Source organism: Odocoileus virginianus, chromosome 27 (genome assembly GCF_023699985.2).
Source record: "Odocoileus virginianus isolate 20LAN1187 ecotype Illinois chromosome 27, Ovbor_1.2, whole genome shotgun sequence".
Taxonomy (NCBI): Eukaryota; Metazoa; Chordata; class Mammalia; order Artiodactyla; family Cervidae; genus Odocoileus; species Odocoileus virginianus.
In genome coordinates this window covers 19,862,611-19,877,460 of record NC_069700.1, presented here as the reverse complement: position 1 = coordinate 19,877,460, position 14,850 = coordinate 19,862,611, and the positions used below count along the sequence as shown (strand labels likewise).

At 43.2% G+C, this 14,850-nt stretch overlaps 1 protein-coding gene across 2 annotated transcripts in view; it reads right to left on the bottom strand.

Annotated features, from left to right (window-relative positions):
• PKHD1 (PKHD1 ciliary IPT domain containing fibrocystin/polyductin) overlaps nucleotides 1-14,850 on the bottom strand; it is a 427,795-nt gene that overhangs the window by 401,005 nt on the left and 11,940 nt on the right. For both annotated transcript variants that reach the window (XM_070456320.1, XM_070456321.1), the window contains exons 6-12: nucleotides 11,747-11,825; nucleotides 9,578-9,652; nucleotides 8,492-8,556; nucleotides 7,939-7,978; nucleotides 6,994-7,064; nucleotides 5,416-5,517; nucleotides 4,287-4,382 (exon numbers count right to left, since the gene is read on the bottom strand). In XM_070456320.1, coding sequence (XP_070312421.1) covers nucleotides 4,287-4,382; nucleotides 5,416-5,517; nucleotides 6,994-7,064; nucleotides 7,939-7,978; nucleotides 8,492-8,556; nucleotides 9,578-9,652; nucleotides 11,747-11,825 — 528 coding nt within the window. The remainder of the gene's footprint in view (nucleotides 1-4,286; nucleotides 4,383-5,415; nucleotides 5,518-6,993; nucleotides 7,065-7,938; nucleotides 7,979-8,491; nucleotides 8,557-9,577; nucleotides 9,653-11,746; nucleotides 11,826-14,850) is intronic.

The following is a 14,850-nucleotide window of genomic DNA, read 5'->3' as shown; positions in this document are numbered from 1 at the left end:
TATTCTCAGAGGACCATAAAAAATGAAGGAGCTCTTTTTAATGGGAGTGTCCAGATAAGAGAAAATACGAAAAAGCAAACAAAGGCTTGTGAAGTCAGGAGTGCACTTCAGTATCTTTTAATGTCATTCAGCCTGGGAATTCTATTCCCTAAACCCCCTTTGTCCCAGAAAATTGGCAATCCTCACATTTTTCATGAGTCCTGACCTCAGTTTGTGAACATGCAGCAAATCATGTGACAGGCTGCCATTACATTACATTCTAAATGTCATCTATTTATTTGTTTTTATATTTAAAAAAAAAAAACCCTGAAACCAAAGGCCTATGTGTGATCAATCAATTCAGTTCAGTTGCTCAGTCATGTCTGATTCTTTGCGACCCCATGGACTGCAGCACGCCAGGCTTCCCTGCCCATCACCAACTCCCAGAGCTTGCTCAAACTCATGTCCATTGAGTTGGTCATGTCATCCAACCATCTCATCCTCTGTCATCCTCTTCTCTTCTTTCCTTCAATCTTTCCCAGCATCAGGGCCTTTTCCAATAAGTCAGCTCTTCACATCAGGTGGCCAAAGTATTGGAGCTTCAGCGTTAGCATCAGTCCTTCCAATGAATATTCAGGACTGACTTCCTTTAGGATTGACTGGTTTGATCTCCTTGCAGTCCAAGGGACTCTCAAGAGTCTTCTCCAACACCACAGTTCAAAAGCATCAATTCTTTGGCACTCAGCTTTCTTTATAGTCCAGCTCTCACATCCATACATGACTACTGGAGAAACCATAGCTTTGACTAGACAGACCTTTGTCAGCAAAGTAATGTCTCTACTTTTTAACATACTGCATTGTGTGATCAATATTGGCTACTAATTGGGTTGAGGGTAAAAGCTCTGGAATCACCCATGGGTGGGTTCAGAGTCCATCTCTACCATTTACTTGATGGGCAGCTTTGAGCAACTTGCTTCACATCTTCACTTTCTCCTGCATCAAAATGGGGTCAATAGTAAACAGAGAAACTGCTCTAAAGACTAAGGGAGCTGAGTTACATGGCAATTATATCTCAATAAAGCCATAGGAAGAAGTAAAGTCAGTTTGACAACTCTGGAAGGAAAAAGACTAAGGGAGCTTAAAATACATACACAAAGAGCCTGAAATATAATAAGTACTCAGTAAAGGATAGCTAGGGCTGTTATTATTATTTTAAATTACTGTTGTTATTCCCTGTTAAAAAAAAGACTTCCTTGGTGGCTCAGACAGTAAAGTGTCTGCCTACAATGTGGGAGACCTGGGTTCGATCCCTGGGTCGGGAAGATCCTCTGGAGAAGGAAATGGCAACCCACTCCAGCACTCTTGCCTGGAAAATCCCGTGGACAGAGGAGCCTGGAAGTCTACAATCCACAGGGTCACAAAGAGTCGGACACAACCGAGTGATTCCCTGTTAAATCCTAAGAAGGGGAAACAGATAAGGAATAAGCAGAAAAATAACAGCATATTTTAAGGTACTATTTGAGATTTCTCAGGCTCAGCAGGATTGATATATGGGGCTGGATAACTCCGTTGTGGGACTTCACTGGTGCTGCCTGCAATGCGTTTTAAGGGCTGTCCAGAACACAGGATGTTTAGCAGCACTTCCAGCCTCTACCCACTAGAGGTCAGTAGCACCACCATCCCAGTTGTAAGGACCAAACACTGCCAAGTGCCCGAAGCCTGCTACTGAGAACAGCTGCAAAACAGGATCATTTGCCCTGTTACCCAACGCATGAATTATTATTCATTATTACCCAACACAGGGCTGTGTGCCCGACACACATTGAGGCCAAAAAATACCAAAACATCGGAGCCTGGAGCAGAGAAAGGTTTACTGCAGAGCCAGGAAGGAGAAGAGTGGCTCGTAACTTTGAAGAAAAAAAAAAAAAAACCCAAGCTCCCTGAAAGCTTTTCAGCAAAGTCCTTTTATAGGGAAGGTGAGGGAGGGGCGTTATTAGTTGTTGCAAACTTCTAGGTGTCAGATCTTTTGTTCTTGAGGTCAGGCCACAATGTTCCAAGTTCCATCAAAACAGATGTTATTCTCTCTTCTGACAAGAAAGAGCAAGGTCCCAAGGCTCAACCTTCACCCTCTGAGATCCAGGTCCTGGTTAAGAGGAGGGGGGTCCCTGCAGGTGCTGGTTACGCTGCCCAGGGAACGTACGGCCAGCACTCAAGTCTGGGTCCTCCTGCCAGTGCACAGTCCAGCTGAGGAGGCAGCTCTCAGCTGGCGGTGCCCTCAGGTGTCCAGGCCTTACCCAGTCATCATCACAGAGGACTCCAGCTGCCTCTCAGGATCCTCAGGCTGCCCAAATCGGGGCTGCGTTCCATGAACTGCAACGCATGGAGACCCCTGCTGCCATTAGGTCGCAGAGGCAGAGATGAGGAGAGAGGTCGCCATTGACTCAAGACCTGCGCAGGTCAGTGGGCGGCTAGGGTGAGGGCTTGGGAGGTCTGCAGGACACAGCCCTCATCCTGTTGCTGAGACCCCCAGCTCACCAGCCAGACAGCCTGGAGGGCCCTGGGGAGGAGACTGTGATCTGCCTGTCAGAGCACTCTCAGTGGGAGAACCACAGAGGACCCCCGCAAGACCGACGGTTAGCGGAGCGGGACCTCTAACTGCTGTGCTAACTGTCTCGCACTAACGGTCTCGCGATAACTCGTACTAACGGCCTCACACTAACGGTCACTAGCTAACGGTCGAGTCTAGAGCTAATGATCGAATGTTAATAGCTGCCTGTCCACCCTATCCCTATAACCCTTCCATAAAAGAAATTCCAAAAGCATTGTTTAAAGGACATTGTCAACTATCCAGAACTGCCGCGTTGTGTTGTCTATATACATTTTATTTATAATGTACACTTAAAACTCTTTTGATCTTATTTTAGAGCAACGTTCTTCAAACTTGCCTGCTAAACGTAACAAGGAAGCCTAGAAATGCAATAAAAATTACTTCTTCAAGTTAAAAACATCAGCAGCATTCAGGAAATTCCCCTACCACAGTAGCTTCCAGCAGGAACCGCTGTGAGAGGAATCAGACTCTCTATTCCCTGTCTATTCCCTGTCCCTCTCTATTCGCTGTGTATTTCCAGACACATATTTTCTCCATCACTTGCTTCATTTGTTTCCTTGGATTAGAGCTTTCCCTGAGTAAATACCACAGATTAGGGACCTGGAGAATGCCCAGCCTAAGCTTTGCATGCGTTTTTACACCCGAATGGCCTTTCTTTAGAAAGTTGTCCCCCTCGATGAGACTCAGGAGATGAACTTCCCTGCCTGTGGTTTAACTGTGAAGTCAGCCCTTGTGGGGCATATAGGACTCCAGACGCCAACTACCCTTCATCCCTAACTATACCTGAGATCCTGTTCTAACACTTCCCAGAAAAGTGCTTCCATAGTACAGTTGCAATTTGTAGCCACTGGATAGGAGGTTTAAACACAGAAGGTGGACTTCCCTGTGGTCCAGTGGTTAAGAATCCGCCTTGCAATTCAGGGTACGTGGGTTCGATCCTTGGTCCAAGAAGATCCCACCTGCCATGGGGCAACTAAGCCAGCGTACCACAACTACTGAAGCCCATGTGTCTAGAGCCTGTGCTCCGCAACAAGAGAAGCCACTACAGTGAGAAGCCCATGCACCACAACGAAGAGTAACCCCCGCTTACCAAAACTAGAGAAAGCCCATGTGCAGCAATGAAGATCCAGCCAAAAATAAATAGTAAAAAAGAACAAGTGGAACCTGCCCCCCTGCCCTGTTTCTGGTGGCCCTATCACAATATATCTCTGCTTTTCAGAGTAACAGACAGTAACAGTAACAGACAGTAACAGACAGCCTACAAGGACAAAGAAACAACATTTAAATGCACCCCCATTACACCCCACCCTCTGCCTCATCTAACTGTCCTATGAGCATAGAAGAAGCAGTCTGTTCCTCTGTCTTCTTAGAGAGTGAGCCAGAGTGCAACTGACCCAGAGGATGGAGGAGGCAGCTCAGGCTTTTCCGCCAATCACTATGCAACATCTTGATGGCAGTTACACTTCCTGGATCACGGTTTCCACTGAACCCCACTTGCCATTCATCCGCCTGGGGCTAGGAATGCCGAGTGTTGCCAAGCATCTGAGTAAAGCTCAGACTACATCTGAAACTAAAGCTCTGATCCATGATGCAGGGCTCACTGAGCAGCCAATCAAACAGCTGAGACCAGATTCAAACACCTTCCTTTCTACTTCCGGCCCCTTGTGGTTAAAAAATGTCACCGTGGCAACTTCCTTACCTGCCTGAGGAGCAGAGAGCCTTGCACCTTTATCCGGGGCCCTGGTGGTACACTCAATCCTCCTGGGAGACACATGTCTAATATCACACGGAATGCCTGAGGGGAAATTTAAATTAGATACAGATGTCAGTAGTGATATCAATGGAGATACAGATATGGCCAGAGGACCACACTAAAGTAGACAGGCTCCTGTTGCAGGGCAAAAGGCCGGAAGTGGAGAGTAGAGAGAAAGTTGTGGGAGGAGGCAAGAAAGAGAATGCAGAGCAGTGGAACACAGGCCACTTAGAATGAATAATCAGGAAGAAAGCAGTGCCCAGCCATGCCGTTCCCTGGAGATGACCGAGCTAAGGAAAGGAACTATGACAGGAGAGTGTGAAGACATCGTCCAGTATCCTTGGTGTCACCAGCTAGAAGAGCATCCCATCAGGCAGAACAAAGGGTTCTAGGCAGGTTCCACAAAAGCATTTGCCAAGGGGGCATTCCAGAAGAATCTGTGTAGCAGATGCCCACCCACTCCTGCTTGTTTCTACAAACAGGGCTAAGGAGGGAGTGAGGTTGCCTTTTAGAAGGAGTGAAAAGTGAAAAAAAGTGAAAATACTAGTCGCTCAGTCGTGTCCCACTCTTTTGGACCCCATGGACTGTAGCCCACCAGGCTCCTCTATCCATGGAATTCTTCAGGGTAGAATACTGGAGTGGGTAGCCATTCCCTTCTCCAAGGGATCTTCCCAACTCAGGGATTAAGCCCTGGTCTTCTGCGATGCAGACAGATTCTTTACCATCTGAGCTGCCAGGGAAGCCCTTAAAAGAAATACTTTTGTGAAGAGGAGCTATGTTCTTGCTTCTCTTCCCTCCCCAAATGGGGACACCAAAGGGACTTGCTCTGATTTGTGAGTGTATCTGCAGCAGGACATTCTATTTCTGTTACATGTTTGCAGAGCTGCAGGGCCAAAATCCCCTCCTTTTCCCAGTCTCAACCAAACATAGGACAAAGACCATGAAATAGGGTCCCAGGAGGAGTCAGAAGAGGCAAAGATTGCTTCCCCTCCACCCTCTCCAGGCCAAAAGAGATAGATATATAATATCCTACAGTGTTCAAGTCTATGAACTCTTTTCAGTCATTTCGACTTACCTGCAATGGTAACCTGGGCAGGGTTGTCAAAGAAGTCTCCTGTAATTGTGATGTCTGTTCTTCCCCCAAGGCTCCCAGTTTCTGGAAACACAGACAGTATCTCTGCAAGAGGAAAAGAAAAGTAAGCTTCCAAATATAATCCAGGATGTGACCCAATTAATAATATAATCATGTTGCTGCTGTTGTGTCACTAAGTCCTGTCTGACTCTTTGTGACCCCATGGACTGTAGCCTGCTAGGTTCCTCTGTCCATGGGATTTTCCAGGCAAGAACACTGGAGTGGGTTGCCATGTCCTTCTCCAGGGGATCTTCCCAACCCAGGGATTGAACCCACATCTCTTGTGTCTCCTGAACTGCAGGCAGATTCTTTACCGTCTGAGCCACTATACAGGATCAGTATTTGAAAAGAGTGGGAAATGCAGTTTTTCCCATGCAGTTTCTCCATGGTTGCTCATGCTATCAACAAAAATCCCTGCGTACCATGAGGCTTTCTTAGGAAATCTGTCTCCTCATTTCAGGGACCTTATTTATACATCACAGAACAAGAGATTATACTTTATGGAGGCATCAACTCTGCATGCATTGGTCAAGGTCTCAATTTATACATGTGAATCTGTGATTTGCTCTAAGCAAAAGAATGAGTTATACTGTCATATGCCACAAGTCCCCAGGAATTTAACTTTTTCTGATCTTTTCCGCTCCTATGATCAAACTTTGAGAGTTCTAAGTTTCATCCCCTCAAAGGGAACAAGTAGGCATGTTCTCTGATTAACTGAAGGTACAAAGAGGCTAATTATGAGTGGTTAACACTCCAAAACAAAAGCAAGAGTCAAAATTCAGCTTTGACGGAGATAGGCCACCTAGAAAATGAATGGCATCGACTCTTCGACTTAGGAAATTTCTTGCACTTTTGGCAAAGGTAGATTCTGCTGCCTCTGGGATCTGAATCAGCCTCACAACTTTTCCGTGGTTTTGAGATTGTACTCAACTTGAGAACCTAGCACTCATTTTCAGTAGTCAGCTTTCTACTCCTGGACTGAGTTCATAATTTCATGCAAGTTTCCAGCTTTTCAGATTTTGCTTTTCTTTTATACTCATCAGATAGCAACACAAACTTAGCATCTGTATCAGCAAATCATAAATCCTTGAATGAATACTCAGAGGTGAGATGTTAAAGTAACTACAAAGATGTGCTTTTAGATTTTTTAGTGCCATCTCTTTTCTTTTAGAATGTACAATAAGGATGATTCCCCTTTCTTTTACTCAGTCTATATCCCTAGATTTTGTATAAAAATCCATGACCAAGCCTCTTTTAATATTTTAATTTTACTTTAAATTTACTTTTTAATAATTAATAAATAAATATTGGATTTAATATTAAAAAATTTAATTTAGTAACTAAAGCCAACACTCAACAGGCAACCTATTCTCATACAAACCCAAAGGGCCATCAATGACTACAGGAAAAGCTTCAGGTGTTAATGATCATAGAGAAATGGCCAGCAGGAAGGCACAGAGTCCAAGGTCCAGGGTGGTATGGGGGAAGGGGTGAAAAATACACAATTAAGGAAAATGGTACCTGAGTACGTCTGGTACAGAAAAAGGTCTTGCTTAGCACTGACCAGCCATGCATCCTTGTGTATCACTGACCTACAAAAAAAAAAGAACAAAACACAAAATTGTGTTTTGGATGAAAATTGCATCTGGGATTTCATTTTTTAGATTGACTGCTTGAAAGAAGATCACTAACTCTTAGTGATCTTTAAAACTGTTTAGATATTGGCTCCTTTTGATGACTAGAGAATACCAATGGGGCAAAGTTTGTTTTCTGATCTAGAAAATTACATGGGAATAATAATCCCTACTTTATAGAATGTGACTAGCATTAAATGGAATAATGAATGTGAAAGGGCTTGGTGTGGAAATGGCCCGTGGGAGGTATTCAATAGATACTAGTTTCATTCCTTTCTAAAAAAGAGACAGAGACACAGAGAGCAAATCTCCCTGTGTTGAGCTGAGTAGCTGTAGGTCATGTGTTATTATCTTCACAATGAAATTAATATCAGCTAGGCAATGCCCTTTTCAGGAAACACTGAAAAGTACATAGTTTTAGTACATGAGGTAAGGCAAGCAGAAATCCAGACTCCACATTTCTCTCTCCAGAGTTCTGTAAAATCTGGACCCTTTCCATCTTGAAGAAGGCATTTCCTGGAATGACACAAAGCACTTTATGGAACTTTGTACTGTTTTAAAATTCCAGTATTATGAGATTACTTAAGAAGTAATTCCCCAAATCTTATATCTTTATCATATTGAAACATTTACATCACTTCAAGATGAGTGCACAGGACACAATTATATTCACTCAGGTGAAAAAAAAGAATCAAGTATGTCTGTGGAGTTTTATTACACTACTCTGTATACATTTGAAATTTTCCATTATAAAAGGTTAAAGATAACTAAGCAAGACAAGAGAGTAGATAAGGTAAGATAAAAATAAATTTGGTCCCTCCCAGTTACTTACTTTCCTTTGTTAAATACTGAGAAACTAACATTCTGGGAGCCTGTAACAAACAGAAACAAACATTAATACAGGAACCTGCATGAACTACACGGGCCAGGACATTGCTATCATAAAGCCAAGAAGTCCAGCGATCACCAAGTTACCACCCACACCTTAACTTCTCTAACACTGCTCGAAATAAACATGTTCCAGACTCGCACCATCAGCAATGGCAACATCTAACAATAAAAGGATAAATGTGATAGCAATAGAGCAGGCAAGGACTGGCTTGGAGTTAGACCAAGAATGATAAATCCTGCTCCACTGGTTACTAGCTTCAACTTTCTCACCTATAAAGCAAGAACAATCCCACCAGCCTCACAGGTACATGCGTGAGGATTAATTTAGTTTATATTTAAGCTGCTTCCTATAGCGTCTCTCAGAGAATTCTCAACAAATGATAATTATTATTATCATCCTCAGGAGAACCAATTCTTGAAATAGCTTCTTTCCGGACACAGAGACAAAGATGGATAAGACTTTAAAATTTAAAATTAAGACTTCTCAAACAGACCAATGTAGTTGCCTTCCACACGACACTGCAGAGTCCCAAGACCATGGTCTTCCTGAATAGGATAGCTAGGGAAAGAAGAGGAAAAGGTAAGAGAGAAGAATTACCTGGCAATTCATTTCAGAAGCTCTGGTTCTTTAGCCGGGAAAGTTATAAAGTAAAATAAAATAAAATTCTAACTAGAGTTATCATCAATACATACACAACCAGTCAAACACACAGTGTGAGAGACAAAATTTAACGTACTCCTCATCTCCTTTGGGTTCTTTCTTTCCAAAGTCTGTTTTATGACAAGGACAGCAAGATCATTATCACTGCCCCCCCCCAAAAAAATGTCTATTAGCAAGTATGAACCTGAAACAGGAAAATTCTAAGCAAACAAATGAAAGATAACAGGAAGAAACCACAGTATACAATTTGCCTCTTCTAAATACTAGTCCTAAAAAGCTAAGCCACTGGGTACAGAAGGTCAATCCACTCAGTCCCGAGTGATTTGAAAAGGCCAGAAAAATGTTGATTATCTGAAAAGTAAGCACATAGATTCTTATTTTCTAAATTTTCCTTGTCATAAATGTACAATTGAACAATTGAAATTTTAGTGTCCCCGACCTCCCCCCCCTCCCCAGGCTAGTTGGTACAGTACAGTCGGTGAAAGGATGAACTCTGGATGTAGTACAGTGGTTAAGAGATGAACTCCGGAGGCTAGTGAGTGGAGCCAGGTTCAAATCCCAGCTCTGCCACTTGCTCTTCGTGAGACTCTGGGCAATTACTTCACCTCTCTGTGCCTCAGCTCCCAAATCTGTAAAGTGAGACTAAGAGCTGTATGCACTTACAAGGTTATTGGCTGCCTTCAGTGTGAAAGTGTTTATGCAGTAAGCACTTATTATTAGCTACCTGTGTTTTCAAGAAAGCTTTCTGAACCCACTTCAAGTTGCATTGTGAATCAATGACTGTGCCATTTCTAGGAAGTCTAAAGATAAGGCAGTCAACAGGCATGGGTGCTTTAAATTAAAAATAGATGTTTGTGTGTGTGCTATGCCCACATGGGAGAACCTAAAAACATAACATGTTGGCAAGAAAGATACTCACCGGGATCCTGTCTGTCTGTTCACAAGAGAGCAAGGAGTGACCCATTTGTCTCCCTGAGCTTCCAAAATCAGTGGACTGGATACAAAAAGGAAACAATAGACACAAGTCAAGAGGAGGGCTCTCCTCAAACATTTCTGGAAAAACTCAGAGGAAACATTGTTATGAACAGTCATCTCTTAACTTATGGGGCATTAGTGCAGGTAGCTGGGGACTGCCCCCCGAGGAGATGCTAAATCAGACCCTCAACCCTAGGGCAGGGTACATAACACTCGTCTGTGGCCCACACTTTCACACCAGTGAGGGAGCACTGCCCCTTTCCAGAAAAATCATCATCTTCTCCCCCTTGACTATATGGGGTCTACACAGAGCCGCTGAGGAGTGTATGCCTTTGTTCCTCCTAAACAGTATCCCAGACCAAGTAGTGAGGATGGCATGTCATCAAGGATGTACTTGGGGCTTCAAGTCTCCACGGGAAGAGTAATTTCCATTCAAGACAAGTTGACAATTATTATTATTATTTGGCCGCAGCACAGCTTGCTCTCCCTAACTAAGGATCCAGCTGGGGCCACAGCAGTGAAAAGTGCCGAGTCCTAACCACTGGGCTGCCAGGGAATTCCCTGACCATCATTTTATGCCAGAAATGTAGATCCTGAAAGCAGCCAACTTCAAAATCAAAGGTTTGCGGCAGAACATGAGGATCCCCCATTCTATCCAAGGGGTGGAGGAAAAATTAGACATACTATGTGGCATCTCTCAGCAGAGCATCTCGTGAGGTTGTGGTCCTTCTACCTTATAAATTCTCACTATAACTGCTTCATGCTGAGTAACCACAGTTGCTTAGAGCTTCCCACAAACATATCAATTTCAACACCTTCTGTTCTGTTCTTCCCCTTCCCTTGCATGAAGGATTCACTAGTATCACTTTCCACTTTAAAAGTCTCCAGTGAAAAGAGTCACATAGGCATCCTATGTACCCAACCCTTTGCAACCCCATGTACAGTAACCCATCAAGGTCCTCTATCCATCAAATCACCCAGACAAGAATACTAGAGTGGGTTGCCATTTCCTTCTCCAAGGGATCTTCCTGACCCAGGAATCAAACCCATTTCTCCTGCTTGGCAGGCAGATTCTTTACTACTAAGCTACTGCTACTGCTGCTAAGTCACTTCAGTCGTGTCCGACTCTATGTGACCCCATAGATGGCAGCCCACCAGGCTCTGACATCCCTGGGATTCTCCAGGCAAGAGTACTGGAGTGGGTTGCCATTTCCTTCTCCAACTAAGCTACTAGAGAAGCCTTAATCATTCCCCCAAAATATTAAAAACTCAATTGCTTGCACAAATACCATATGACATCACTCACATGTGGAAACTAAAATATGACACAAATGAACTTATCTTCAAAACAGAAAGACTCACAGACATAGAAAATAGACTTGTGGTTGCCAAGGGGGAGAAGAAGAGGAGGAAGACAAGATTGGGAGTTTGGGATTAACAGATGCAAACTATTACATATATTAATAGGATGAATAAACAATAAGATCATACTGTATAGCACAAGGAAATATATTCAGTGTCCTGTGATAAACCATAATGGAAAATACTATGAAAAAGAATGTGTATATACATATATATATATATACATAAAACTGAATCACTTTGCTGTACAATAGAAATCAACACAACATTGTGAATCAACTAGACTTCAATAAAATAAATTTTAAAAATAATCCAATGGCTTTCTGTACATTTTCCACATTTTCCTCTGATCACACTAACAGAATTTCTAAATACACAGATGGATAACAAACAAGGATGTTACAGTGGTCAAGTTCACACATGCTTATAAAGGATTTATTCCAGCCTGAGAAACAAGAGGGAAAAGGGGAAGAATCAAGAAAGAAAATCCACAGATGCAATTACAGTACAACTCACACTGTGCCCAGAGTGACTAGTTGTCAGTAAATAAATGGACCGACTTAATCGACCAGTTGCAATTACATTAGCCAAGTTTGCTGAAGCCCAGCTCACCAGGGACCATAAACTGCAAAGAGGAAAATAGCAGTTCTGTGCCAACTGCTCACAATTTATTGCTATCAAGGAAGCCAGTCTCAGGGAGCAATCCTGCATATCAGTAACAGGTCGAACACAGAAACAAGCTCACACTTACCTATCAATGTACTCAGCATTAAAATCAAAGGTTTCCGACCTTCCGGTGATAATCCAGCCATACACATGTATTAGCTTTCCTGTTTGAAAATAAAAAATTTTTAATTAACCTATTCAGCTCACACTCTAAATATATAACATAAACGGTATTTCTTTTTCAGTTACCACTACTCAAAATGGCCAAGCTGGTAGTGACTCAGAATATGAACACATTTTTATAAATTGTACAACAGGAAAGGATCACCAAGTATGACCCAGTCATTGATATCAAAGAAACAAAAACAATCAATCATTGCCATTGCAGACTTTATCACGTAGGTATGGAGCAGAAGGAACAGCAGGGCTTCCTTAGTCCCCAGGAGGGAGGGATAGAGGAAGGGAGGGAGGGGCCTGCTGAAATACACTGCCTTGTTCCCTGCTCTTGGCTGTGTACAGACCACTCACCTACACAGGATTAAGTATAATATTCTTTGGGAGTGCTCCATGTGACTTTCTTCTGGACACATGTGATAAGAGAAGGCTCATATCACACGATCTGGATGGATATTCAAAAATACTAAACTTTTTTCTATATCTCAGAGTACAAAAGATAAATGTCACAGATGAACCAATCGGGTAGGAAGTCAGAAAGAAGGACATGAGAGAGCAACAGAGCCCTGGCTTAAAGAATGAGCCACTGCACCTGTTATTCATTCAACAAAAATACTCATGTTCAAACATTGGGCAAAATGGGGATCCACAGGCAGTTGGCACTGCCTTGCTCACTGATGAATGGATGACTTTCTCAGCTGGGTCTCCTCTATGCAGTTTGCAGAGATTCCCATTGGGTAGCAAGTTTTTCCCTGATACTCGCCTCTTTTGAGTTTGTAGGAATAGGGGTGCAAGCATCAACAACTCTTTTCACCAAGGGCACTCTCAGCACTACCCCCAACTTCTCTGCTCAGAGGACCTGGGAAAGAAATCTAGAGCAGCCCCTTCTCAGAAAACTTCTGGGGCCCACACCAGATGCTACGTGAGCTGACTTCCTCCAGAGTTGAAAAACACATAGATTCAAATCTGTGGAAATGCATGAAGCAAGGTTTGAAGCAAACACAGCATAGCAAGGCAATGCAGTTCAAGTTCACCATACAATCCCACAACCTGCAAGAGTATGCCTTCCAAGTAAAAATAGAATTTAACCATTGAGGCTGTCATCTTCCAGTATCACAATGCTAAGAGATAACAGAGGTGCTGGTTAACTACACAGAACCTCAAAATTAGAAGAGAAAAGGGCACCTATAGGGCTCATGAGGCCACTGACTTCAGAGGACTTTGAATTTCTTCATGGCTACACTTAAGGCCAAAAAAGAACATGACCAAGAAGTAATGCTTCCTGACATACTGTGCATATGTTTTATTAATAGGCAGTGATTTTATCTGCAGTCATTGGATGACTAGTCCTAAAACAATGGGAAACTTCCAGGAAGTACCGCAAGCACTTGACCAGAGAATGAGCAGAATGAGTGGGAAGTTAGTTGACTTAGACAAAGGTCATGGAATTGGCGGAAGCCAAGGGCTTCCCTGGTAGCTCAGCTGGTAAAGAATCCGCCTGCAATGCACGAGACCCTGGTTCAATTTCTGGGTTGGGAAGATCCCCTGGAGAAGGGATAATTTACCCACTCCAGTATTCTTGAGTTTCTCTGGTGACTCAGACGGTAAAGAAATTGCCTGTGATGCAGGAGACCTGGTTTAGTCCCTAGGTTGGGAAAACACCCTGGAGGAGAGCATGGCAACCCACTTCAGTATTCTTGCCTGGAGAATCTCCATGGATAGAGGGGCCCTGTGGGGCACCCAGGGCTCCAGTCCATGGGGTCGCAAAGAATTGGACGTGACTGAGCAACTAATCACAGCACAGCGCATAGAGTCTGAAGGTCTCTACTACTGTTGCCGTCTAGCAAAATAATTCACCTTCATTTCATTAGGGTTAAATGATCAGTTTCCTGGGTTTGGCTGGCATGATTTCTACAACTGATGGGCACAATTTTTAAAACGAATAGCAGGTTATAGAAACTAGGAATTCCCGTGAGTTTTTGTTTTGTTTCTAAACAAAGAAACCCAACAGCAGCTGACAAATGGCTAAGCCAGACCATGTGCTGGGGGAGGTAGGGGGTGGATTCCACATCACAGTGGACGACTGTTAACCACATATAGGAAATCAACTGCTCACAACATATCTCCGCTATCCCCACCACCTCCCCCATCTCCGCGGCTGCTACTCTGGGCAGGCTTCCCAAAGGAAATGAGAGTAATCGTCTGGAAAGTGATTTCAAAGATGCAGCCGTGTGGATCCTGCCCAGGGGGACCACTCCAACCAGTTCTCCCAAAGGTGGAGAAGACAGTGTGAAGAACTCAAACTGGGTGGCAGAGATGGCCCTGATGAATCTGAGTGCCAGCCGGTACCCTGTGTCACACCTCTCACAACAGGCTCCCTCCTCATCTTTCATCCTAACAAGGCTTCTATCGTCCAAACAGGAGTTTTCTAACACCAGAGCAGGGGGAGCAAAATGATGGCATGTGACTTTCACAAGTCACATCTCTTTATAACAAAACATGATCATGTCTTGATTATTGAGATGAGTAGAAAGGAACAGATCTGTGAATAATGTGCACTAATGATGCCAAATTCATATTCTTCAGGATGTAATTTAAAAAATACATATATCATCTGTGTCTATACACACACATGCACCAAGAAGTACAGACACTTTTCAGTGACTCAGATATTCATTTTGACATTCTTGAGCCATTCGAAACTAGATCAGTTCGTGCACTGAGACCCAATCACATGTAAAAATTGAACTTGTATCCCCATACTTATACCATCTGGAATCCCTGAACAAATGAAAAACCTAAAATAGATACAGGAATTTGTCAAGAATCAGACTGCAAATTGTATGTAATTCTAGCTCTGTTTACTACTTAGTTTTAAAGTAGGCTTGGCAGGTCTTAGTTGCAACACTTTCTTTTACATCCAGCCTCAACCCCACCAGCTTTCTCTCTCTTTTTTTCTCTCCTCTTGGTCTCTGCATATCAGTGTGCTCTCTAACTCATAAACAAACTCCCAGA